Genomic DNA, 26,407 nt, shown 5'->3' with positions numbered 1-26,407 from the left:
CTGAACATAAAAAGTATGCAGCATTGTTGGTGCAGGGTGTCGATAAGGCTCATCTCTCGTTCAGCTAACGTTATCTGTCTGCCACCGATCAACGTATTGAGGCGTATTGACTCTGTCCCCAGCGATAAATCTAACGGATTCTAACCGAACTTGCCACGGTTTTATCACCGTTGACGGCTTTACATCGTCGTTTATACTGTTCAATTTACATTGTAGTTGTTGAAATTTTACATTGTGGTGTCTTGTTTGGGTTTTGGTAGACGTGTGTATTGTTACTGTATGTAGATACGCGCAATGTCTCTCTAATGAGTCTAATGGCATGTTAATGAGAACAGTAAAATGTTTAATTAGATTTCTGTGATTGTGATCATAGCAGGTTTACTTTAATTATTATGGTGAGCCAAATATCCACTGCTTCCTCATAATATTCTAAAAGGCTCGGCATCATCCAACTCTTCATCAAATAAGACAATTGTATTTATAAATGAGATAAATAGAGACAAATTGAAATACTTTACACGGACAAAAAAAAAACAGCATTTTAGGTTCATGAACTCTAAAATAAATAAATATTAATATGTTTAATTTTCCGGCAGTAGAACTGTTCACAGTTTAGTAGAAATGCACTTACACTATATCCAATACAAATAGCTTACCATGACTGCCGTTGCAATAGAATTAATGTAAGCTAAAATAGCATAAATTTAGAGGATGCACCTCCCTACGAGCGGGAAAGCTCCAAACTTAATTAACATTGAACAATAAACACGAAATAGACTGTGAAAATGTTTATTGCAAGCTGTAACATAGTACAAAATAGTAGCCGTGGAATTTTGTACCAACCTTTTTGCAATTGACTTGTTAATTGGATCCACAAATACAGCTGGACGTAGGAAGTATCTAATTTACAATTTCGGTAACATTAAAATAACTTTTATTAATAAAATTCAGTAGTCAAATGAGAAGTTAAGTCATTTAATCATTTTAGATACAGAAAATAGGTAAGTAAATGTTTCTAATTTTCTATATTCTATAACGAGTAATATATTACTGAAAAAATATTAACTAAGCAATACTACCAGTAACTCTAAAACACAGAAAAGAGAATTTTCTTTTTAATTAACGTCGTATCCATGGCGGAATGGAGAGGAAAAACATGGAAGTCATTTGATGGTTATCAGCCCGAATTACTCGTAAAAGTTTTTACTCGAAGAAAACCTTGTAGGTAACATACATAATATACTTGATAAAGTAGTACCTATATTTTACGAGTTTTTAGTACATTTATTAAAGATAACAAATGGATTAAGAATAAAAGTATAAATCGGTAAATTTATTTTTACTGAACACTTATTATTATAAACTATTATTACTTCCATGTTATAAACCAAATAAAATAGGTAGACTGCGGTAGATAGGACAAAAGACTGAACATTAACCTCACGAAAAATAAACAGCCAGTGCTACTGAACATTTAAATAAGTAGGTAAAAGTTAAATAATCGCTTACAACTTTATATTCATAAATCAAAGAGTAGAATCTAGTTAGAAACTGGCAACTTTCCGCATTTCAGGACTGTAACCCCAAGGGACAGTGCAAAGCTTGTCAAAGACAAAGATAGAACTCTGCCGGTGAACGGCGAGCGGCGTGTACGGTAGACCTCGAGGCTATACAAAAGCCACTTTGACATCGTGGCCAATGTTCCAGCTATCGGACTTTTTATTATTTGAATTATGTATTTTTTACCTACAAGTGAAAAAGTAATAAGTAAATTATTACCTAATCCTTATCTCAAATCCACAACAATTTTATGCCATTGTGGTGTTATGGCGCGGCAGCACTTCACAACTCCACGGCGAATAAAGTTACGCGGTTCGATTTTCAGAATATTGGCGAATAAAGCTATGTATGTACCTACTAATCTCACGTACGGTAATGATTAACGTTGCTGTTTAAAACAAACAATGACCACATTTTTCAATAATTTGCATTATAAAATAAATGTAAAAAATAGCAGTAAGTTCAAATAAAAAATCGTATTTTTACCAATAGTGCCATCTAGTGGCGTAAATGAAATATTAAGACAGGTAGTAAAGTTTAAACAGTTCTACTAAATTGTAATAGATGGCAGTGAAGGCAGAAGATAACAAAAAATAATTTAAAAATATGTGATGATAATAATTTTTATTTAACATTTAAATACAAAAAAAAACATGTAAAATAGTTTTGTTTAAATAATGAGCTAAAATAAACGATGATGCGCATAATAGACAACATATTTTTCATACTTTTATCAAGATTATGGTAACATTGAAATTTACATAGTCTATGGTGTCATCACATGACCCTTTTATTTTGTTCCCGTGATCAAATTGTAGAAATTCAAAAATAATTACGCGCAATGGCCAAAGTGGAAATTGACGTAGATGACATGCATGAGAATTCACTCGATAACAGGTATTGCACCATTGAAAGCCTTAGTATTTGTTTAGTGAATTATATAATTAAGATTTTAAACACCGAAGGTCATTGCTTTATAGTTTTGCAACTTGGCAGGCAATGCAGTGTCTCTCAATTTAGATTTGATTTTCAAGTGTTGTGTACTAATATATCACGTTGTTTGCAGTGCAGATAGTGAATATTTGGGCATGGTCGATGAAGGATCTTTCGGTACGTTTATATCTCATGTTTTACAACAACAAATTGAATTATTGATATACAATACCTCCTAATTTGTTTACCATTGAATTAACCCTAATTCGCTGTAACAGCATTCTATTCAATTATCTGTGTGCATTAGGTGCTGTCAGTATTGTTATTTAATTAAGGTTAAATTAAATTATGATTAAATTTCAGGTAGCAACGAAGAGAGATCCCAATTAGTGTCACAACCATACTTGGATACAAACGAAAACAGTACTACTTATAATTTCAAAGACATATGTAAGTATTTTCATGTTTTATTGACAGCTAGTATCAGTACAGCAGTTTGTTTTGAAATAAATACAAAGCTTTGTACAGTATAAACTCCTTGCAGCAATCATGTTATTGAAATTAGGAAGGTAAATACTTTAGTACCTTGAGAGGTCTAATGATTTCAGTGATAGGTTTTGATTATAATAGGATTATAGTAACCAGGAATAGGTGTTTATGTAAACACAAATATACAACACATAATATATAGGAACTGAAAACTTTTCTGTTGTCTTATTAAAATTAAAAACAACTTGGTACTTTCATATCAAAACAAACTTGTTTATGAAATCTTTTTCTGTTGTCCTAATTTAATTTTAGCAGTTTCTGTTTGCTAATGTGATAGATCTGTAGAATAAGAGTAATTCAAAACTGTCAGATAAGTGTAACAAAACATGTATAATTATTTGTATTTAAAGTCTATGCTTTAAATTACATGATAAAAGTTAGTTCTGGTAGATGTTGATTATTTCAAGAATCATTGCATACTTCAAGGCCTCCAGGGCTGTGAAAAAACTTCTAATTCATGTTTTAGCAATTTAAAGGACAGTTTGTAATGTGTGGTATTGTAATATAACAAGATCTATTGTTGTTTCAGCTGGTGCAGTCACATACAAATTGATAACAATGACAGGGGAGGAAACAGGTACAAATATGGCACATTCTCCATCACACGGTGAGGCCCACATAACTTTATTCTAGTTCTTTTGGTGGCGAAAGATATTTAAGAAACAAAATAATTGGAGCAATTATCCAGTTCTTTATTTGTCAATCATAAAAATTGAATTTGATTCTTAGGTTTGATAACTGTTACTAAGAAATTAAAATGTATTCTATTTTCTGGTTATGCCAAACAGTGTTTTAATACACCAGTTCTTCTTTAAATAATATCTTTGGTGATAGTGTTATAAATGTTTTCATCAAGGACTTGTTATAACCAGACTAATGAACAATTCAATTTGTAGGCCTCCAAGAAGCAGAATATTTTGTAATAAGCAATCCAGGAGAGGTATTTGGAACAACGACAACACCAAAGAAAGCTGTCCGTAGAGATCCTTTGCAAACTAAAGCAGTCACTGCAAAGAAGGTAAGTTGTATTTAATTAATAAAAAAAATTAGAAGTAAATAGTGATTAATACACTGTATAGCATTTTGTTCCCAGTATAACGTTTAAATCATGCAATGGCACTCATGCATATGCAGCTTTATTCAGTAGTAAAGTTACGTAAAGATAAAATTCAAATCTATTCTGATTATGATGATTCCTCATCGCACTACCATATAGGTATTACGGAATTATAGAATGTTGGTCCATATTGCTTAATCTTTAAATTTTAAGCTTACCAAAATAAAAAAATATTGTCATTATAAGATCATTATGGTCAATGTAATTTCAGTACAATCAAATATTATCAAAGCTAACAGTACTATCATTATAAGATTTCAAATATACTATTGTGAAATTCTTGTGAAACATTCCCATGGTTTTTAGAAAAGAACTGTTTTTATTATAATTTTTCGTCGCGCAATCCTTAGTGACTGACCACGAGGTAGGGGTCGATCTCCAGGTCCTACAAAGTGCTACTTGTATTTTTCTCATTTATATTCGATTGTTCTCAATAGTTAGTGTGGTCCAGAGTCTTTTTAACATACCCGGTTTATGGCAATAGGCTCACCCCCTAACATGGGATATTCCATATACCTCTGCCTACACGTTCTATGTATGTTTTTTCCAGCGTGATGACAAAAGACGAGCGACACACAATGAAGTAGAAAGACGTCGCCGAGACAAAATCAACAGTTGGATCTCTAAACTAGCTAATCTTGTTCCAAATTCTGGGTTGCCAGACTCTGCTAGCAAAGGAGGAATACTCGCCAAAGCGTGTGACCATATCACTGACCTCACAGAAAAACAAAAGAGGTGTGTATTATTTATTCTAATATGTTTTCTACAAAAGTTGAATAGGTTCTTCTTCTTATCGTATGGTTTAGCGGTCAACCAAATGACAAAGTTTTTCAAGCCGCCCGAAGGCCTTTGACGTGGCTTAACGACTGTGATCTTAATTGACAACAACCGGGACCGACGTTTTACGTGCCCTCCGAAGCACGGAGACGCCCAGTTCAAATACCACTATGTGGTCACCCATCTATCGAATGACCGCGCCAAGGTTTGCTTAATTCACAGATCGTTTACCGTAATAATAGAGTATAAATAAATCAATGTAAAAAACCTAATTTCTCAAACTATTTTTAACAACAGAAAATAACAGCAAATTGCAAACGTAATGTCGGCATAATGTTTTCGCTAGTTGATTTGCTGTTATCTATGTATCTTTCGTAAATATGAATGATAGTACCGCGGTATTTGTGGATTAGCACTGAAGTTTCATGGTCAACTATGTTATCATATAATATCAACAAAGTTTAAAGAAAACAAGTATCAATAATATTGATATTGAATACAAAATTGTTATGTATCTAGGAAGAAATAAGAGACCTTTGTGACTCAGAGAGCACGGCCCTCGGTCCCGCACTTGACCTCTGACTGGTCGTGTCGGTTATACGTACAACCGGGCTATGAAAATATAGGAATAAAGGATGTATCTGTGTATTGTGCACATACTTGGATACTATAAACCTATGCAAAAGTCCTGCATCTTTGGTCGGTTTCATTCAAACTGGTCGCCGTAGCCAAATATCAGCTAGGAGGACATTTTTACGGCCCAATTGAAGATTAATACGAACATAATAGGCCTGATGACATAGTTGCAGATTCAAATGACCCGCTGCTTTAGTCACTTTTATAAGACTAATTTAGTAGTAATCTGACCACAGGAACTCTCCTATACATTGCTAATTCTACAATGGGCCAAGAGTGTTTCAAATTGCTATGATTCTTTATGTACTTCATTAAAATTGCAGACTTCTTTTAGTATATAATTCTTTTGTGCCAATATTTATAGATTTACATTTCCTTTTCAGATTAGAAAAATTGGAAGTTGAAAACGAGAAACTCATGTTAGAAATAATAAGACTTAACCAAGAACTGTCTGAAGTACGCAAAGAAAACAGTTCAATGCGTAACCAGTTAGCGGACAACTGCATAGTTTTACAACACAGGCCAAAGGGGCAGAAATCTTAGCTTTATACTAGTGCAGTGTTGGACTTGACTGAGTTTAAACTGAGGTGCTGTAAACTGTGAGTGATGTCACGAGACAGATGTACCTTATAACGGAACATTGTAGTACAACATTGGATTTAATACTGTCTAGAAAAGCAAGCCGACAGTGTGTGTGTAGTTCTCAATACAATAAGGTCCATTAACCTCTTTGGTGTGACTACAATTTTTCTTACACTGGCTGTAGTTCATGTTTTACACTTTGTTTTTCTGAGTTGACGAAACAAGTATTTTGTTGATAAAGGTTGTTGTTACAATTTGTGAGTATAATCAACTAGTTTAGTTCTACATATACCAAAAACTGTAAATATTAATCAAGGCAGCTGAGACAGTATTTATCTCAATGTGAATCAGTGTTTATTTTAATCCTACTATTTTAATTGTGCATTGTGAACTTTCAATGAATATTGTTGTTATTATTTTCGTTTTATGAATATAATTAGTTAATGTTTTTATTTGTAATGCTTGACGTTGTTTCATGCCAATGTTGCCAAATTGTATCACATCAAAACTTTTTTTTGTATAGATGGAGCACTTGAAATTTCACCGATTATTTTTGTGTTATATTATTAAAATGTAGTCACTACAAGTAAAAAGAAATGTTCTATGGAAGTGTCTGTGATCTTAAGGCACTAAAGTTCAGTAGGAAACTAAGGATGTAGCTAATAAGAGTTCAATCCAAAAAATAATGATTTGAAAATGTATACAATAATGTAAATTCATAATATAAGTAAATGTGTTAATAAGATGAAATAAATGAACAAATAATGGTGTTTTGAATGGCATTTGTTGTGAAATGCATCATAAATTTAAGCAAGTAGTTAATGGAGCACTGGTTAAAATATTGAACAAAACTATTAACTATGGAACCCATTTGCACTGAGTGCTTCGAAATGAACACATGCAATGAAAAATACAATAAGACAAACAAACTACTGTTAGAGTGCAACTTTATTGGAATGTTACACTGATTGTTGCAATACTCGCAAGAATTCACAGATTTACGTAAAATCTTAGCAAATATTGTTTTATATAAAAAGTAAAGATTCATCAATATCTATTTGTCGTTATTAAAAATTGTTACAGATAAATTAAAATGTTTTACACGTGCCAATGGGTCCAATATATCCATATGTATGAATGTTCTAAATAGCCGCGTACTGACTGACCGAGCAGCCTCGCGAGGCAGTATCTAGGTCTCTTTTCTTTCAGATCGAAATGAGCGGGACCGAGATATTGCCTCGCGAGGCCGCTCGGTCAGTCAGTATGCGGCTAATAGCTATGTTGTTCCAATTATACATTTTTATATGATACTAGTTATAAAACTTACAGTTCCAGAGCAGTAGTGTAGCTAGGTATTCTGGGGCCCTGGTACAAAAATAATCAAGGGTCTTTTACGCCTAAACTATAAAAAATAAATGTGATTTGTTGATCAGGGTTCGTTGACCCCCTGCGCCACTGTTCCGGAGTGTAAAGTCTAGTTGTAAAAGTAGGGTATGTTAGCTTTAAGAGTTGTTTTGTTCATTATTTAAAAAAAACAATTGGCTTACAATTGAGTGCATTTAAATCCTATCACATACAAACCAAATGCTGGTGATACAGAACAGATTGGTTACAATATTTTTTATTTTTCTTTTTTTTTATGTAGCACAGACCTATTTCAATATAATCAGGTGTTGTTGAGAGTTTGTGTTTTATTATACATTCTTGTATACATAGCAAGTAGACGGATTTATTACTTAATTCCTTATTGAAAAGAGAATTTCGCTATGCTCAGGAAGCACAGTAATAGCTGCCGCTATCTCGACGTATGTTTGAGTTCATTTGGAACGATTTCCGACAAATTCACTCCTTATGATCTTGAGAAGGTATGGTATTTTATATTTTGCCAAATTGTGATATTAGTAAAGACAGCTTCATGAAATAAAATCGTATCGTATTGCAAAATAAAACAACTTTCGTCAATATAATTAAATATAATTATTATCACAGAATTAATTACTCATCTCAGTTTCTATGTACGGCAACGGATTATCGCTTATACCAATATCTTCTTCAACTATTTCGACAACTGCTGTATCTACCGGTTCTTCTTTAGGTTCTAATTTCATAGTGATTTCGCGTTTCTGCTTACATCTTATAGACTTCGCCAAGTGATTACGCAGTTCCGATGGCTTTCTAAACTTTGTATTATGTATTAATAAAATACAAGCATTACGTGTTTGATATATATATTGACAGAGAATGCCAAATCGTTATATGATTAATATATGGCATCTACCATAGAGTAGAAGGAGTTTAGGTGGAGTTTAGGTTCACCACATTTCTCCCCTCCTAACCTCTTAGCTGTTCTGCTGAATATAAGATGCAGCCAACACCTGGTTGAGGTGTCGGCGCCAGACATCCCCGTTGTCGGTGCGGATCTCATAATGAAGTCGGCCTAGACGTCTTGTGATAGTACCAAACTGCCAATGGTGCTTAGCACTCGTGTAGTCACGGGCCTGTACTCGTTCGCCGACTTCCAACTGTCTGACCTTGATCTCTTGATGTTTCGATGTAGTTTTTTTATGGGTGTTTCTAAACATGCAGTGTAATGCTGTTCGAACTTCTCTTCCAAACATTAACTGATAAGGTGTCTGACCATTCAAGTTTGGTGTCCGTCTGAGGCGAGTTTTTACCATGACAAGTTTCTCTTGAAGATTACCCCTTTCTCCCTCTAAGCTTCGTAAGATTCTCTTGACTGTTTGTACGTATCGTTCAGCTTGTCCATTGGTTGCAGGGTGGTATGGAGCAGAGGTTTTGTGCGAAATCATACAGTCTTTTAGAAAATTTTCGAACTCTCCCGATACGAATTGTCGGCCATTGTCTGAGACAAGGAGTAGAGGTGTTCCATAGGTGCAAAATAGTTCTTTCAATTTTTGGATGCACCAAGAGCTTGTCGTTGATTTAGTAGGTATAATCTCTGTCCATTTCGAAAATGCGTCTACAACTATTAAAAGATAGTATCCGTAAACAGGTCCGGCAAAATCAATATGAAGCCTTTGCCAGGGGCCCTTTGGGTGTTCCCAGTGGTGTAGTGGTGCTTTCTCTGGTTCATTTTGTTGTAATCTACATGTTCTACAGGACTTAACTTTTGTTTCGATATCATTGTCAATTCCTTTCCAGTATACAAAACTGCGGGCCAGTAGCTTCATTTTCACAATGCCCGGGTGACCGAGGTGTAGTTCGTCCAGCACTCGTTCGCGTAATGTTTTTGGGATTAAGACTCGCGTTCCTCTTAGTATACATCCATCTTGTAAAGTAAATTCATTATCATTGTAACCGAGCGTTTTAAGTGATCGGCCAGTTTGTAATGCGAGTACTAATGGTGTATAATCGGAATCAATACTTGTCTCTTTCGCTATGATATTTGGGTTGACATCAATGGTATGTATTTGTTGAAGTTGAAAGCTGTAATTCTGGTCCATTTTGTTTGCCTTTGTGTTTTCTACTGGGAACCTGGATAGGTAATCTGCATTTGAGTTGTTAGGCGAAGTTCTGTATTCAATGTTGTAGTCAAATCCAGATAAGAAATGAGCGTAGTGGAATAATCGCATTGTACTCATTGCTGGTAACGTTTGATGTGGGTGGAAAATTATTGTCAGTGGTTTATGGTCTGTCACTAGGATAAATTTTCTACCGTAACAATAATAAAAGAACTTCTTCAATCCCCAGTATATGGCAGTAGCTTCTTTGTCAATTTGGCTGTACTTCTTCTCGCTATCCGATAGTGTTCTGGAAGCGAATGCTATCGGTCTTTCTGATCCATCTGGGAGTCTATGTGACAGTACTGCTCCGATTCCCAGTGGAGATGCGTCTGTTGCAAGAACCAAGGGCCTCTTGGGATCAAAATGTATAAGTACTCTTTCGCTTAGAATTTCTTTTTTAATGTGTATAAAGCTCTGTTCGCATTCTGTAGACCATCGAAAACTAGATTCTTTCTTGAGTAAGTTGTTCAGTGGATTCGTGATCGATGATAGGTTGGGTATAAATTTGTTGTAAAAATTTGCCATTCCAAGAAATGTCCTCAATTCTGCGGTGTTGACTGGGCGTTCTGTTTTAATTATTGCGTTAATCTTTTCTCTGTTTTTGTGTAGACCTTCTTTGTCGATAGTGTGTCCCAAATAGTCGATGCTTGTTTTGAAAAAGTGGCACTTATTTTTGTTTACTCGTAGGTTACTTTCTTTTAGTTTGTCTAACACGAGCTTAAGTCTCTGTAGTAATTGTTCTTTGTTGATGCCTTGAATGATGATGTCATCAAAGAAACATTTTACACCTTCGAGATCTTGAAGGAGTTTATCCATAAATTTCTGCCAAAGGCTCGGCGCGACCTTAACGCCGAACATTAGGCGGTTCACCTTAAAAGTGCCTCGATGCGTACTTAGTGTTTGTAGCATTGCGCTTTCTTCATCCATTGTCATGTTGAGATATGCCTGGGTGATGTCGAGTGTACAGAATAGTTTACCTCCGTTCATCTCTGCAAATATATCTTCTATCATAGGTATTGGATATTGTTCATCTTGTATGACTTTATTTAGTGTAACTTTATAATCAGCGCACAATCGGATACTCCCATTCGGTTTGACAACTGGTACCACTGGAGTACCCCAATCAGAGTGGTCGACTTTCGTGATGACACCCTGTTTGCATAGTCGCTCGATCTCTTCATCCACTTTGGTTTTTAAAGCGTACGGTATTCTACGTGGTTTGATAAAAATTGGTCTTGTGTTTTCTTGTAGATTTAAGTGTCCTCTGTAATTGGGTATTTCGCCTAAGTCGGATCGAAATACTGATGTCTTGTAAAGTTCCAAAAGCTGGTCTAATTCTAGATTTTCGGATTGCTGTAAGGTTTTTATGTCTGCTAAATTTAGAGTTTCGAGTTCTTTCATCCAACTCCGGCCAAAAACGGGGTCAACGTTGTTGTTGATGAGGTATAATTTACCGTGGAATTCTTTTCCTTGGCATCTGCATTGAACGTATGCAACACCTGCAGGTTCGATTACTTCGCCGGTGTATGTTTTGAGTTTTATATTAGTTTTACAGATTCTTTTGCCGATTTTCAATTTTCTGTAGTCTCGTAATGACATAGAAGTAAGTGTGGCTCCAGTGTCAAATTCCATTTTCATCTTAGCATGTTCAATGTGTACCGTTATCATGTATTTTTCGGATGTTTCACCAGATATAACATTAATATCATTCCATTCATCATCATCGCTTATCGCTGAGTCGTTTAATTGATTTATATCCGGTGTAGTCTTACTGGGCTTCGCATCTGAGCGCCGTTGTAGACACACACTAGCTAAGTGTCCGACCTTCTTGCATTTATAGCATGTTATGTTTATAGCGCTACATTTCTTGGTTTCGTGATTTAAACCACAGCGGAAACATTTCCCTTTTAAATCTCTTGGTGTGATTCCTCTAAAAGGAGATTTTTTTGGATTATTGTAGGAATCAGTGGAAATTTTATTGATATTGTCACTACTTGGTTGTTCATTCGGAAGCATTGATGTATTTTCTGCTTTACTCATTTCAATAGATGTTGCAATCTGTGTCAGGTGTTTAAATGTACATACTGTTCGGTCTTGTAAAATTTTTGTACGTGCGTCGCTATCTTTCAATCCTCTTATGAGTTGAAGAGATAAAAAGCTTTCTGAAATGTTTTTCTGGCAGTGTTGACATTTAAATTCGCAGTTGGTAGTGAGCTTTTTTAAATCTGCGGCGTATTGCGCTACTGTTTCATCCGATTTTTGAGTTCTCGATATAAATTTATGTTGTAGAACCCATTTGCTAGGTTTTGGGTCTAAGTAGTCGTCAAGTGTTTCAGTAATTTCGTTAAATGTCTTATTCAATGGTTCGTCTGGTGCTATTAAATCACATAACTTTTCATGGAGTTCTGGTGATAATGTAGACAGAAGAATATTTGTCTTCATGTGGGGCTCAGTAATTTCATTAAGTCTAAAGTACACTTCCAGACGTTTTTTAAAGTTATTGAACGTTTCTGATTCATGTAAAGGATTAAATTGTATTTTTGGTATAATCTTATGGTATTGGTATATTCTATGTTGGTCTTCCTGTCGCTGACCTTGAATAATGTTTTTTTTTGTTAAAAGTTTTGATACTAAAATAGTGTGAAGTTCTTCGAATTCGTAGCCGTAATTTTGTTCGTGTAAATACGCTGTTTCATCGTTATCATCTATGGTTTTGTTTTCTATCTTCTCTTGTAACTCTCGCAGTGCTGTTATGGTGTCCTTCAAGGCTGCGGAGCGAGCGGTGATGTCCTCGTCAGACATCGTCGCCCTCTGCTCGATGTAGGTATCGAGTCTGGTGAGCATCCCACGTAGGGTGCTCCGTTTTTTACGTAATTTTTCCATTTAGGTTCAGTTTTTTTTTTTTCCTCGTCGCCAATATTATGTATTAATAAAATACAAGCATTACGTGTTTGATATATATATTGACAGAGAATGCCAAATCGTTATATGATTAATATATGGCATCTACCATAGAGTAGAAGGAGTTTAGGTGGAGTTTAGGTTCATTTCAATATAATTAAATATAATTATTATCACAGAATTAATTACTCATCTCAGTTTCTATGTACGGCAACGGATTATCGCTTATACCAATATCTTCTTCAACTATTTCGACAACTGCTGTATCTACCGGTTCTTCTTTAGGTTCTAATTTCATAGTGATTTCGCGTTTCTGCTTACATCTTATAGACTTCGCCAAGTGATTACGCAGTTCCGATGGCTTTCTAAACTTTGTATCGCAGTATTCACATGGATAAGGCCTGTCGTCTGAAATATATAAAATACTTGTGAAACATCTTGAAAAAATTGCATGATATGTATTCTAGATGCAAAAATTTGATGTAAATTTTTACTTATCTCACCAATTAACCGGATTGACATTTGGTACACAGAAAGATTATAAACCTGATTTCTTTTCGCGTAAAGTCGGAGGCCAAATCAATGCTCATGCAAGTACAAGTAAGGTACTTTCATCAAACCTTACCTATGTGTCGTTTAACGTGTTGTGTTAACGCATCTCGACGTGCAAAAGTGAGCCTGCAGAAATCGCACCCGAACGGCCTTTCGCCAGTGTGACGCCTGTATAAGATTGGATATTTATAGTGTTTATGTAATATTCATTTTATTAAAAACAATGTACAAGTACAAGTCATATAATTATCTATCCACTTTCATTAACAAATTCAAATAATAACAAATATTCCGATACCGGGAATCGAACCCGAGCCTCCTGGGTGAGAGCCAGGTATCCTAGCCACTAGACCATATCGGATAGTGAATGGTACGTGAAAATACTTATTTAGAGCAGTGGTTCCCAACCATTGGTCCGCGAAAGGTTTAAAAATTTAAGATTTTAAGGTGATTGTTACACTTTATTTTTAATATACTTACGTAGTGGTCCCTGCTAACAAGAATAATGTAAAAGTGGTCCCGGACTAAGAAAAGGTTGGAAAACCCTGATTTAGAGCATCAAAAGTCTTACCCTCTTCTACTAGTCTCTCTAAAAAGTATAATTTTAACTACTTTATTTTGCAAGATATTATAATAAGGCGGTTAACAATGATTACAGTTAAAGCCCTTCTCCCATTACGATACGCCCGCGCGACTCTAGTCTCGGAGACTAGTCGCCACGAAGTATCTCACATATATTTGTATGGAGACTCTCACATTACGATACTGGTATTCTACGCGTTCGCGACTAGTCTCGCGATACCCGCCGTGTTGGTCGCTTCTGCGTCGCGATACGATACTGGTCTCCATACAAATGTATGTGAGATACTTCGTGGCGACTAGTCTCCGAAACTAGAGTCGCGCGGGCGTATCGTAATGGGAGAAGGGCTTTATAAGTATGGTGAGTATAACTGTGTAAACATTTGATGTCATTTCACCAATACCATTAATGCGCAAATTTAGTTATTATTATTTTGATACTTAATCGCGCAACTACTGAACGGATTTATTACATTTAGTCCACGGAACAGTTTATTACCTGGATCAACACAAGCCAGTTTTGACCCCGGAAAATGTCACGCGGGGGAAGTAGCGGAAACAAGCTAGTATGTTATTAAACCTCTCATAATAATTACAGACTATCAAAATAAGATATTACCTCATGTGTACAACCAAATCTGATTTCCTATAGAACTCTTTTCCACACTCTTCGCATTTTTCCTTATAATTTTTCGTATGCCTTCTTTGATGCAGTCGTAAATTACCAATTGTCGTACTGGTAGCACCGCAGTCTGTACAAACGAACTGAAAAGGAAGAAAATAAAAATTACAGTAGGTATTTTTTATGAATAAACTTTTGAATTGCAAACCTGCAATTTGAAGTCATCGGATAGCGTACTTATCATATGAAATTTTATCTGTAGGATAGACTATCCGACAGTTATCTATAAACCGTGAAACTGGGACTTCTACATTTTTTTACAGTCTACATATCAATAAATTCAAAAATAATTATATGTTCTTCAATGAATGTCGAGAAAGCTGCATTGTGCATTTATATAAAAATAAAAAACTTCTGTAGATTATTATGTTTACTGACCTTTCCGGGTTGTTTCTTAATGTTACTTCGATAGTGACTAGCTGCATGCGTATTTAATTTAGATTGCGTAGAAAATTCTTGAAAACAGATTTTGCACTCGTATGTCTCCGATTGACGTTCTTTCTGCAACTAAGTAGATAAAAATATTTTATAAAGGCCTAAAATGGCAAAATATTAAATATCCATACAGTAATATACATCATAATAATATAACTCCTCGTTTTAAACAACAAAAAGATATTCCGATACCGGGAATCGAACCCGAGCCTCCTGGGTGAGAGCCAGGTATCCTAGCCACTAGACCATATCGGATGTTATTCATTCTGTCAAAATACGCGTTTATTTTCAACATCTGTAGAAACCATGACGTATTTCAAACAACATAAGTATATGGCTATTTATTTGTTGATAATAAGTACATAAAAAACATTTCTTGTCTATAGCATTATGAAATTACTTTAAAGAAACATCGGAATGTACCTTGTGTATCTTCAAATGTCTATAAAAGTTTGCAGCATTATTAAATTCAAGTCCACAAGTACTACATACTCTTAGTTTATTCACATAACCCTTGCTTTTCTGTTTTATTATTTGGATATTATGCAGTTTTACGGAATGTAAAGATAACGCTCTCGAATTCTTAAACTTCTTGTCACATAAATAACAGAAAAAGCTTTCCATATCAAATTTCCCTTTACTTTGATCAGGTTTTATGGTTATTAGGTTTCTCTTTGCTTTCGGAACATTTACATCCATGGGCACTTTAAAGCCATCGTTATCAATAAGTTTTTTACCCCCTGAATAAGACTTTTCAGATTCACTTTCAGAGAATTCTTCAATATTATCAATTTCAATCTTCATATCCTCCATTTTTTTAACATATTTGTGTTTGTAGATTTTAGGGCTACTTTCATTTAGTCCACCGAATAATATGTTTGTTATTGTCGGCGTGGATGCAGCTGATGTTGCCTGCCCAACTGTAAATAAATTAAACACAAAATGTTTATACTTACAGGAGAAACACAATTTTAGGCCCTTCTCCCATTACGATACTTGTAGGGTACGATACTCGAGTATAATACTAGTTGGATACATGTTCGCTACCCGATGCTCGCATATTATGCAACTTAAAAGTTACTAAATTCATCATTTGTGCAAACTCGTTTTTTGTAGACTGACGTTATGTCGAGCGACTCCAGTGACGATGAAGCTCTTGCAGTTTTTTTGTTCTCAATTTCTCACAGTTTCTATAGCACCTAGGAGCTGTGAGGAACTGAGGAACTACCTATATTATCAAATGTTAGATTCTGTCAAACTTGAAACGTGGTGGAACTATATAGTTCCGCGAACATGTTTCCTGAACATAGTTCCAATTAGGAAAGGAATGATTCCATGTTCAATCCGCTCCCGAACATGTTAAGCGCATGTCTACGCGAGACGCGACGCACAAGCGACCAACACGGCGGGTATCGCGAGACTAGTCGCGAACGCGTAGAATACCAGTATCGTAATGTGAGAGTCTCCATACAAATGTATGTGAGATACTTCGTGGCGACTGGTCTCCGAGACTAGAGTCGCGCGGGCGTATCGTAATGGGAGAAGGGCTTAAGATGTGTAAGCAACATGGCAGTCTTTGGCACAGGGCTACTAAAATCTAAAGCACATCATTCTTTAATTAATATGTAAGCTAGTTTTGGACCAGACTTATTCACAAATCACTTAAGCCAATACTGTTCCATATCAAAAACAGTAACCTACCTCTAGGCGAAACAAGTAATTCTTCCAAGAAATATTCCGTTTTATTTTCATCTTTCAATGCCATTTCCAAATTCGTATCTATAGTGCACGGTTTTTCTCTAATCACTTTTTTATCAATTAAACTCTCAATTTCATTACTAGTTGTATTGTAATTAGTACCTTCCTTGGCCTCACTTACATTATTAATCGGACCATCCATAGATACATCAAAATTGTTTGTCGATTTGTCATTACTAAACATTGATGTATCGAAACTACCTAGTGATGGCACATTTTCAATGCTGCGTAAATCTAAATCTATTGATTTCTTGTCATCAACACTTGGTATATTAAATTCACTTAACAAATGTTCTTTTTGACTAGGCAGATCTAGATGTTCTATCAATGATTCATTGTTGACTGTTTGATTGTCAATATTCGGAACATCAAAATTGAGCATTGATTTCTTTTCTTTTTCTTCAATTACAGGGAATCCCACATCATTGACTGATGGTCCACTCTCAATACTGGGTATATTGAAGTTGTTTATCAATTGTTCACTATCAATGTTTGATAAATCCAATTGATTGATTGATTGTTGACTTCCTAAGCTTGGTAAGTCTAAAGACTTCTCGTTTATTACTGGTAAATGTAAATCTGTTATAGTTTTTGCAGTCTCCATTATCGGTAAATCGAAGTTACTCATGGCTTTATCATCCTCAATTAATGGCATATCTGATGTTTTTATAGGTTTTTCTTGTATTAAATTAAAGTTGTCTATCACTTTTTCATTTCCTAAAACAGGCATATCAAGAGTATTTATAAGTCCTTTATCAATTGGTATATCAAAATTATCCATAGTTTTTTCATTTTCTATAGCTGGCATATCTAAAGCACCCGTTATTTCAACATTGTCTCTTGTCTCAGTCTTTGGATTGTCTATTTCATCAGTGCCAAATATACATAGTTCCTTTTCACCAAGATTGTTTTTAATAATATCTGTAAAGTCATTCACACTATGATAAGTCCTGGCTGGACTGATTGAGGTAAAATATTTTTGCAAATTTTGTTCTTCTCTCTGATCTGATAATCTTTTTGGTGTGTAGCAGTGGTCATTTTGTACAGAGCGTGGTGTTGCGAAGGGGCTGAAACTGTTATAAAAAACTCATTAACATAAAGTATAATATTTATAGATACACTGGACTACAATCAATATAAAATAATACAGTTAAGGGAGATAAGTAAGTGTCTTGTTAACAATTCAAGGTGTCATTACACCCATTGTTTACTTTCTCAACAAGAATTGAACAGTTGATCATCAATTGCTCACATTTGATGGCATCGCTAAACCATTGATTTAGCAATGCCATCAAATGTACCAGCCATTAAAATGTTTATTATTAGCTGTACCTATTACTTTAAATTCCAACAAATTTCAAGCCACTCCTTACCTAAATTCTAATCTAAAGTTGCTATCAATAGAAGCATCATCTTGAAGCCAGTGGGAGTCCAGTGAGTCGTCCAACACATCAGCTTCCTCTTCAATGACCTCGCGAATGATCCGTGCCTCTGTGTCTGGCATCTCTTCACCCTGTAGGATATCCGTCATGAAGTTGCGGATACTTGTGCATGTTGAATCTGGAAATTTTAATTATTTATGATGATTTTTGTTATATTAAACTTAGTTACTTAGTTATTAGTTAGAAGGTCTTGAGCCTAAGCTATGCTTCTAAGTTTGAAAGAACGCTGGAAATGCCTTCCATCTTCAAGATTTTCTTAGCTATTCTTAATTGATAATTAGTGATTCATGTCTTCTGTATTTAGTTGACCAATGATATAAGGAAGGAAATGAAACATACATTATATACAATAATTTTTTTAAACTGTAGTTATAATAATGAAAAAAGAAAAAAAAATCTAAATTATTAATTACCATTATCATCATCTCTAGTCTTTTGGTGAGCTGGTGTACTGCTTCCTTGCATAGGCAACCTGAAATAATGCACAAAGGTGTGTTGAAAAAACTGAATTGACATTTATTTATAATATTGCATAAACCATTATATGTGTCAGTAATGTTCCCTATATATTATAAAAACCTAACTAAGCATAACACAAATATCATACTGAGACTAGAACTCTCTTTTAAAATATTTTTCTCTCACCGGAATGTCATAGGGTCTTCACTATTTTTGAGAAATGTACCAAAGTCCACACCTTCTCCAAAATCCTTCAGAGTTTGGTAACTCTTGAGCTTTTTGTCTGACGCCCGACATTGTTTCTTAAACTTACATGATATTTTCATATTCAGGAAGCAGTCTTTACATAGTTGGAATGTGATTGTGTCAGTTCTTTTCACCTGGAACATTTACATTAGAGATATTATGAAGTTATTATAATAAATAATAGTAAATACGAAACTGATATAATAGATGAGAATATTTTATGAATAATACATTTTACGACCAAATAGATGAGAGGCTGAGAACTAAAAAGTTTAACAACAGGTGGTAGGTATTAAAAAAAATGTTACGGTTTAAAGTCGCTTTCTGCTTTTAATAAGTGCATTTTCTTGTATATATTATTATTATCAGGATATAATTATGAAGCATGAATAAAAAATAAAGTTTAAAATTGTTTACTTACCTGTAATCCTGTAGAATACACAAATAGTCTCCGATTTTTCTCTGTGTAATGAATTAATTCCATAGGCTCATCATATCGTATTAGACAACCTCTACAGAATCCTTCCATTTTATCGCTATTAGTCTAATTATTGAAATGAAATGATATGAATACAAATAAAACTCGAATCGACTGATAATATCTTGTGTTTATATTTTGATGTTTCAGTTTGGTTTGATTTTGATGATTGATGACATATTTGACGTTTCACCCCATTGTAGCCCGCGGAAAAAAGTGTGTGTTTTTTCCATATTGTCCAACAGTTATATTAAAAAAGCTTATGGATATAATATTTTGTTTATTTAGAATGACTTTGATGTAATTGTTAAAATGTAAAGGAAATTACTATGTAAAAAACGTTGATCGGAATGTAAGCCGAGTGTATGATAACGCTTCTTAACGCACAGTCACTTATTCCGGAACGCTTTTCTGACGTGAGTCATAGATTTACAATTTGACATTACGTCATTTACGGGAGATATAAACACTGCGAAATCGTCGTCAATATTTACATACAAATAAAAATGGAGAACAGCGCGGACACTCATGTGACAATCAACAAACCGGCACGAGTTTTGCACTTTAGCGATGGAGTAGACGAAGAAATAGAAGAAGAAAATGTCAGTGAACTGCAGAGCAAGCCCCCGGAACCCGATGTAGATCCGGTGAGTAAAGCAGCATTTAGTTTGTTTCTCTTTTATGACCTGTAGTTAAAGCCTTGCTTGGTTAAGTCAGTGCTATTAATAACGATGACGATAATCTTCCTGTATTTGTATTAAGTTTCGGCTTTACTATTTATGATATCTTACTTCTGAAGTCCATTGTTTTGTTTCACATTCACATTCCGTAACAAAGAATTTGCGCCGTGACAGCGACTATAGTTACGGCCTTGTAATAGTTTCTATGAGTTTCCCTTTGAATCTATTTGCCGTTATCTATACTAATATTATAAAGCTGAAGAGTTTGTTTGTTTGTTTGTTTGTTTGTTTGTTTGTTTGAACGCGCTAATCTCAGGAACTACTGGTCCGATTTGAAAAATTCTTTCAGTGTTAGATAGCACATTTATCGATGAAGGCTATAGGCTATATAACATCACGCTACGGTCACTAGGAGCGGAGTAGCAACGAAAATGTTACAAAAACGGGGAATATTTTGACCCATTCTCTTAGGTGACGCAAGCGAAGTTGCGCGGGTCAGCTAGTCGTTCATAAAATGTAATAATATGCTTTCAATTTTCAGAAAACATTAACATGGGGTCCCTGGTTCTCCCATTACGCCTGGAAATCGGGAACGAAGGTTTTAAACGCAGTTGATGTCGCTGGAGAATCTCTTGCTGGTTTCTTTGGCATCACAACACCCAAATACCAGATAGAAATCAGTGAATATGAAAGGGTTCAGGAAGAGAAGAGGAAAATGGATGAAGAATCAGCTGGATGGACTCCTAAGAATGGTGGTGGAGATATACCGTTAGTTCTAAATGAGCCTGTTAAAGTTATCGGCAAAGATGATGTGTAGAGCTTGCAGATTGGTTTCTATAACAATCTCATTATAATACTAGTCCTCTAATAATTTTATACTATCACAACTTGTACACATTATTGTAATGAGAATGGGTCATATACACTCAATTAGTATATTAAGGTATACAGTACCAGCTTTATTTGTCCCAAAACTTATGGAAACCAATTAAGAAAAGTAAACTTTAAAATACTAATTGTGAATAACCAGTAATAAGTAAATTTGCAGTAGAATTATGAATAGTCTACTTTGTCTGATTGCACAAATCTGTACTTAAATGTACATTACAATAGTATTGGAGTGTTGTCCTTCATTGTCTGTACACTTGATTTAGCATAGTACATACAATACTACACTTTTAAATATTTCAGTATTGGCATGACTGTATAGTGCCGTATATAATAATAGATTTTATGACCCTATAAACTGTAATCTAAATTTAAGAGTGTTCTGAACTGTTTAGTCCATTTGACAACAGGTAACTAATCTGATAAGCAGTAAAATAAAACAGGTAAAACACTATATTATATTAAAATATTAATACATCTTTCCTATTGATATTGTTAGCAACAAGTAGCTCATGAATACAGCTCTAAATCATGTATACTCTAGGCTATAGTTATTCACACATTACTTCAATCATCTGTTTATACTTTCGTCATTAATCATGGAAGGTGAAAGGGTATTTTTATAATCTTGTACTAACATTTAATAAGCATTTCTAATGAAATATCGACTGTGCTAACTATTAGAGAACTGAAATGAGCTTTATTTGTTTTAAATTAGGTTGTATTCTTCATTGTTTAAATTATTTGGAAAGTTAAACATTATAATAGCTAAAAGCTAAACATTGTTGCTTTGAAAATGTATTTATTTATGTTAAAAGCATGATTTTATTACAAATGTGTTCAACTTTTGTTTGTAACTTTAATATTTCGTAATAAATATTGACTTTCATTAAATTTTTTATTTGAAATTGGTAATCAGTAATGGATTTCATTCATGGATACCTATTAAAAATAGACATCATATTATTATCATTCTTAGGGTCAGCGCAGACCAAGAGGAGCGCAGCGGAGAGGATTTTTTTAACGCACTTGAAAATCAACTTTAAATTAATTAAAATAAAGTGCATAATTGCTTGAACCTGACAAAAAATGCTCGCGCGTCCTCGAGGATGCGCGGGTATCCCCGCGCATACTCGAGGACGCGCGAGCATTGTACGAAAAATTTCAATGTTGTTACTGAGTTTAAAGAGAGAGAACGTAATTTTTATTCTTCTTCAGTCAAAAGAGCAATTATAATCATGGCCCAGTCTACCATCGTTGACGAATTTTCACGAAAACTGGCCTGTTTAATGAAGAATGGTAACCTAGAAAGTTTTCCTCGCGCAGGCTCGAGCAGTCGCGAGCATGCTCGAGCATCCGCGAGCCGTAAAGAAAATGCTCGAGACCGCGCGAGGATTATTCCGGTCTGTCTGCGCTGGGCCTTATGAAAAACCCTATAAGAAATGTTTTTAGTAGCGACATCTATTATGTAATAGCTAATACTAATTTCAGAATGCACACTAGCAGGGCTTACTGTTTTGTGCACTAGAGGTCGCTGCAACATAAAATATTGTTTTATAGAATTTTTACTTTAAATATTATCTCGTAGATTTGCACAAATTGCATCGCAAATTGGTTATTTATTTTTATTATTTTATTTTTTTATATTAAAACTGGATTAAGTCCTATAATTTGGTTGATAACTTTACGAAAAGAAAAGTTAGGAAGACCATTTTTATTGCGCTCAATAATTTTTGGCTTTTCTTTATAAAAAAGAACATGATTTTAATTATCTATAATAATTATAAAAGCTTTTAAAATCAGACCAAAATATATCTTATTACAAGAGCATTATGGATCATTTTGGTTTGTCAAGCTCTCACATTATAAATTACACCCTTTTTAAGTTCTAAAAGGTACTATGTCTTATCAAAAAACACAGGCCAAATTCAACCATATTACACTCTGGATAAGGATGAATTTACATTGTCATTCAACCATATGTTATTGTTTGTCGGTGTTTAGCATGTGATATGTCGAAATGTAAACGGTTCGAGCGGTGTCCGCAGATCAATATGCGTGTTGCGCGGGCCGTGAGGGTGTTCGCCCCATGCGATTGGCCAGCATGTGTGGGGCGGGGCGACCGTGTGTGAGGCGGCGCGCGTTCTCGCACGCTACGCGCCGTTTTGGCGCCAAATTGGGCAATAGGCATTCCATTTTCGAGTTTCGCGAATACGGCCTATACAGGCCACTAAGATAAGCTAAGGTCGTAGACTAGGGCAATACTTTTTGAATTTTATGGTCTATGATCCGACTCAAAATGAGTGCTCAGGGAGCTATTAAGAACTTTGTTTTATCAGAGACAAGCCTTTAATGATTTTTATTTGGGTTTTATAGCTGTGTTACATTTATTTATTTATGAAAATAGGTAGGTATGCCGTTATGGTTCCACAATTTGTTGTAAGAAGGTAACTGTTGAGCTTAGAGGCTATAGCTATTTTGGTTGATTGTCATTAGTAAGTAAGTCGGTATACCTACCTACTTATATAAATACAAAATAATAGTACTTATTATTTTTGTCGTTTTCACCAAGGTGAAGTTAAACAAAGACGTTATTTTTGAGTAGGTATCATCTAACTTAAGCTTAAGTGTCTATGGTAAAAGGGACTTTAGGTACCTACGTAGGTAGGTACCTACCTATAGATCTAAACTAGATGTTCAATACATAGGTATATAACATCACAAAAACATAACATCAATGCTGTGGCCATCGACAATGCCTAACATGAAATATGATCATGTCATACAATTAGAAGTTAAATTTACGACAAACGCGTATAATTATTAACTAATTCAATAATTCGTTAACAGCGCAGGTCATTCCGGACAATATGGCTGGCACAAAAGACACGCACCAAGGTTGTCAGAGCAAAAAAATATTGCAAATTAAAAAAGGCGCGTGGTCAAACCCGTTGAACGGGTGGAAACTAGAATTTCTGGTTTTAAAAGCCCGTGCGTCTATTGTGTGAAATTTTTGCGTGAATTTGCCAAACATAATGATTTTGTATGCAATGGACTTTGATTTGAACTAGTTTTCGCTATTTGTGTATTTTTTTTTATTAATCCGTAACGATCGGGGATGGTATTGAAAATTAATGCCAGCTGGTTTAGCACGCGTATGTTGCGAAATAATGCACCAATGCGGTCATTCTATCCTTTACTGTTATTATTTCTGTTATTACATCTAGTAGGTAAGTAAGAGAAGAGAACAAACCTAGTCAATTTGTCACGAGCATCACAAATGTTGTTTCCTTCAAGATTCTTACCTATACACAGTACCTACCTAAAAAAGGTGACGAAAATGCAAGAAGGGGTCAAACTGCGTGTATAAAGGTCTGGTCTAGATCTGATATATTTTTACCTATAACTTACAAGAATATTATATTATTACTATTACTATGGTAATAGTAGTAGGTATATATGGTAGGTACTTTACTTTTAAAAAAATAGAAAGACAATTATTAAAATGATCCTCATTATTAATAATTGTCGTTCTTTTTTTTTCATCATCAGCCTAGCCTTTCTTCCAACTGTGTTGGAGTCGGTTTCCAGTCTCATCGGATGTTGTTGATTACCAGTATTTTATTTGGAGCGACTGACTATCGGACCTCCACAACCCAGTTACCTGGGTTATTATAGGTACACGATACCCCTCTGTAAGATTGGTTGTTAAACTTTCAAGCTTCTGACTACTCATAATGACTGACAGTCGTAACTCGTCATTCTGGTGCGTTATTAAACACTGGAAAGATTCATCAAAATCCGTTCAATAGTTTACCATAATTGAGTAACAAATATCTACCCAGAACCAAAACTTTCGCATTTTTATAGTAAGAAAGATAGTTGAAGTATGTATTCATGTATTGTCGATATAACGCTATCGAGTGGTACATAAAAGTATCATATAGAGACATCGATAAGCGAGCGACGTTCCAAGTTATGGCGGCATTATTTTTACGACACAACTTTAAAGTAACGATGAGCTGTTGTGTGATAACAGCCGGGTATTTTGGAAGTTCAATATTTAGGGACTATTATAGGAATAGTTTCGCGTTTTTACGCAAAAACTCAATATGTATTAGTAAAGCAATGTTATAGATTTGTGTAATAAATAGTTTGTCACTTGATCCTACTCGAAAATTATGTAAAACTGTAAAAAGTTCATAAGGTTGGGTTTATTCTTTTAGTTTTAAAATTAGGAAAATTGTTCTATCGAATTAATACCTTAACATCTTCATAGTGGGCAAGAGGCCACTAACGACACAAAGAAAAATAAAATGTAGAGCCATAATATTGTAAATTGTTAAGTAGACTATTTTCGTGCAAACTATGCAAAAAACAATTGGGCGTACAAATACGTGAAAAACTAGAAATGCATTATTCTCCACGAGGACGACAATAATGATCGATACAATGTTAATAAAATATGATTGTCCTCAGAGCCCTAAAAAATCGAATAATATTTTATTGAATCGATGCAGGTACAATATAATGCAACTCTAATTCTTTCGATATTCAAATTTTTGCACGCGGTCTTCAACCCCCGAGCAGATGTTCTACTTTTAACTTTGCATGCATTCGCAGTGTTGTTTATTAAAAAAAATCTTTTGTGGCCATTTAAAAAATAAAGCTTGGAATACAATACCTCATGCAAATTAGAAAGTAACATGACGCGTAAGGACGAATAACAAATGAATTGATTTGCAACTTTCGACTGTATTAATGCGAAAAAGCTTTCAATTTGATTTGCACACCGTAATACTTTTATCGAACTTGTCTGATCCAATATTATAAACCCTATGACAACTGGAGAAGGTTGAAATTGAATTGCATGTCAGTGATTAGGAAAGAAATTTGCATAAACGACGCACACCTTTCCCGTTGATCCTTTTTATGCATTTTGACTGACAGTTTTCATTGAATAGCGATATTATTAGAATTTTACATAGTAGTGTTATGTACTTCCGATTAAATGCATTAAGCTGGCACCCATTGCAGTTGCTAACGGTGGACCGGTACATAGAAAACTTAAATACCCTACCTACCCTATCCGAAAAGTATACCTACTTTGAGAAAGAAGGTTGTATTTAAAGCAAATATTGAAATTTAATTAACTAAGTATGTCTATCTTTGAGTATGGACTACAATCGTCGCATTCAAGCGTTGAGTGCTATACTTTTACACACTTCATATCTTTTGGCATATACCTACCAATTAACGCATTAGGTACTAGCTATAAAACAGATGCGTTGCTCATTATTGGGCATAAACAATTGCAGGTCTACGCTTTACCATTTTAAACCAAACTTCCAACTTCTAGCCAGCCAGCCACAAATTAAACCAGCGTTCAGTCTTCCTAAATAATGAGTGGGTCCTTGAGTCGGGTAACTTTGGCCCACAGTTCATGCAAGATGCACATCTGTAGTAACGCTAGTGACGCACTAGGGGAACATTTCCTGTACATAAATGATAACAATAAATTGTTAACCATTAGAGGGGTGTGTGTATGCAAAATAGTTGAGTTTAGAGTTTTTGCAATGTGTGTTGTAGTGAAACAGGGTGCGTTTTATTATAGGGTTATCGGAAAGGT

The 26,407-nt window shown here is 34.7% G+C and overlaps 3 protein-coding genes and 2 non-coding genes across 6 annotated transcripts; 2 read left to right on the top strand and 3 right to left on the bottom strand.

Moving 5' to 3' along the window:
- The first annotated feature begins 2,320 nt into the window (after positions 1 to 2,320).
- LOC142977006 (upstream stimulatory factor 1-like) lies at positions 2,321 to 7,836 on the top strand. 2 transcript variants are annotated; one of them, XM_076120667.1, is made up of 7 exons: positions 2,321 to 2,457; positions 2,627 to 2,670; positions 2,857 to 2,943; positions 3,572 to 3,649; positions 3,939 to 4,060; positions 4,710 to 4,894; positions 5,956 to 7,836. In XM_076120667.1, exons 1-7 carry the CDS (start codon positions 2,402 to 2,404, stop codon positions 6,113 to 6,115), a joined length of 732 nt encoding a protein of 243 aa, XP_075976782.1. In that variant the 5' UTR covers positions 2,321 to 2,401; the 3' UTR covers positions 6,116 to 7,836. The 2 variants fall into 2 exon arrangements, with proteins under 2 accessions (XP_075976782.1, XP_075976784.1); XM_076120669.1 differs by having other exon boundaries at positions 2,333 to 2,457; positions 2,632 to 2,670.
- A 4,891-nt stretch (positions 7,837 to 12,727) lies between these two features.
- On the bottom strand, positions 12,728 to 19,376 carry LOC142977005 (uncharacterized). The gene is made up of 10 exons (XM_076120666.1): positions 19,154 to 19,376; positions 18,673 to 18,866; positions 18,441 to 18,499; positions 17,959 to 18,145; positions 16,529 to 17,658; positions 15,251 to 15,747; positions 14,771 to 14,899; positions 14,330 to 14,475; positions 13,205 to 13,299; positions 12,728 to 12,987 (listed from the first exon to the last, which is right to left on the bottom strand). Exons 1-10 carry the CDS (start codon positions 19,259 to 19,261, stop codon positions 12,761 to 12,763), a joined length of 2,772 nt encoding a protein of 923 aa, XP_075976781.1. The 5' UTR covers positions 19,262 to 19,376; the 3' UTR covers positions 12,728 to 12,760.
- Positions 13,421 to 13,492, bottom strand: TRNAE-CUC (transfer RNA glutamic acid (anticodon CUC)). Its single transcript has one exon. It is a non-coding gene; the product is annotated as a tRNA-Glu (tRNA).
- On the bottom strand, positions 15,011 to 15,082 carry TRNAE-CUC (transfer RNA glutamic acid (anticodon CUC)). Its single transcript has one exon. It is a non-coding gene; the product is annotated as a tRNA-Glu (tRNA).
- Positions 19,377 to 19,640: 264 nt separating the features above from the next.
- LOC142977216 (protein FAM177A1) lies at positions 19,641 to 21,664 on the top strand. The gene is made up of 2 exons (XM_076120977.1): positions 19,641 to 19,857; positions 20,432 to 21,664. Exons 1-2 carry the CDS (start codon positions 19,717 to 19,719, stop codon positions 20,705 to 20,707), a joined length of 417 nt encoding a protein of 138 aa, XP_075977092.1. The 5' UTR covers positions 19,641 to 19,716; the 3' UTR covers positions 20,708 to 21,664.
- The last annotated feature ends 4,743 nt before the right edge of the window (positions 21,665 to 26,407 follow it).

This window comes from Anticarsia gemmatalis, chromosome 12 (assembly GCF_050436995.1).
Source record: "Anticarsia gemmatalis isolate Benzon Research Colony breed Stoneville strain chromosome 12, ilAntGemm2 primary, whole genome shotgun sequence".
NCBI classification, from domain to species: Eukaryota; Metazoa; Arthropoda; class Insecta; order Lepidoptera; family Erebidae; genus Anticarsia; species Anticarsia gemmatalis.
The sequence above is the reverse complement of the archived record's forward strand: the minus strand, read 5'-3'. Positions and strand labels throughout refer to the sequence as shown.